We start from the raw sequence: 490 nt of genomic DNA on the forward strand, positions 1-490 counted from the left end.
TCTTACTCCGAAACGCTTTTCTAAATACTAAAAGAATTAATATCCCTTTGAATATATCTGTTATTAAAAATATTCCGCAACATAAATAAATTTCGCTAGATTTACCTCGTATATGCTCATCGCCTGCAGATTGTAAAATACGGGTAGGAATCCATAACAAACAATCGGAATGCCCAAAAGAATTGATAGATTTATTACAACAAATTGCGTCCCGTACATATAATTCTCGGCTGATATAGAGAGCAGTCCAATTGCAGATATAAAGGAAGCTACCATGGCAATAGCAACGGGTACGACACTCATTGATTGATTTGCAACAAAGTACTCCTATAAAACACGTTATATTTCATTATACCAAAATTTTTAAAAAATTAATCTTGTTTTAAGTGACGATTTTTAACAAGAGAATAATGATGAACATCACCTGCACAGTTTTTTGACGTCCTCCATTAAATCTATAATAAATACCAATTCCTGTACTTATGGACAG

The 490-nt window shown here is 32.4% G+C and overlaps 1 protein-coding gene across 1 annotated transcript; it reads right to left on the bottom strand.

Moving 5' to 3' along the window:
* Positions 1-6: 6 nt before the first annotated feature.
* LOC105462073 (putative sodium-dependent multivitamin transporter) lies at positions 7-469 on the bottom strand (the record flags this gene model as incomplete). Its single annotated transcript, XM_011708598.1, has 3 exons — positions 425-469; positions 106-327; positions 7-27 (listed from the first exon to the last, which is right to left on the bottom strand). Coding segments are annotated over exons 2-3 (219 nt in total), but the record flags the coding sequence as incomplete, so codon positions are not given.
* Between the last annotated feature and the right edge of the window lie 21 nt (positions 470-490).

Source organism: Wasmannia auropunctata, unplaced genomic scaffold (assembly GCF_000956235.1).
Source record: "Wasmannia auropunctata unplaced genomic scaffold, wasmannia.A_1.0 LD271470.1, whole genome shotgun sequence".
Lineage (NCBI taxonomy): Eukaryota > Metazoa > Arthropoda > Insecta > Hymenoptera > Formicidae > Wasmannia > Wasmannia auropunctata.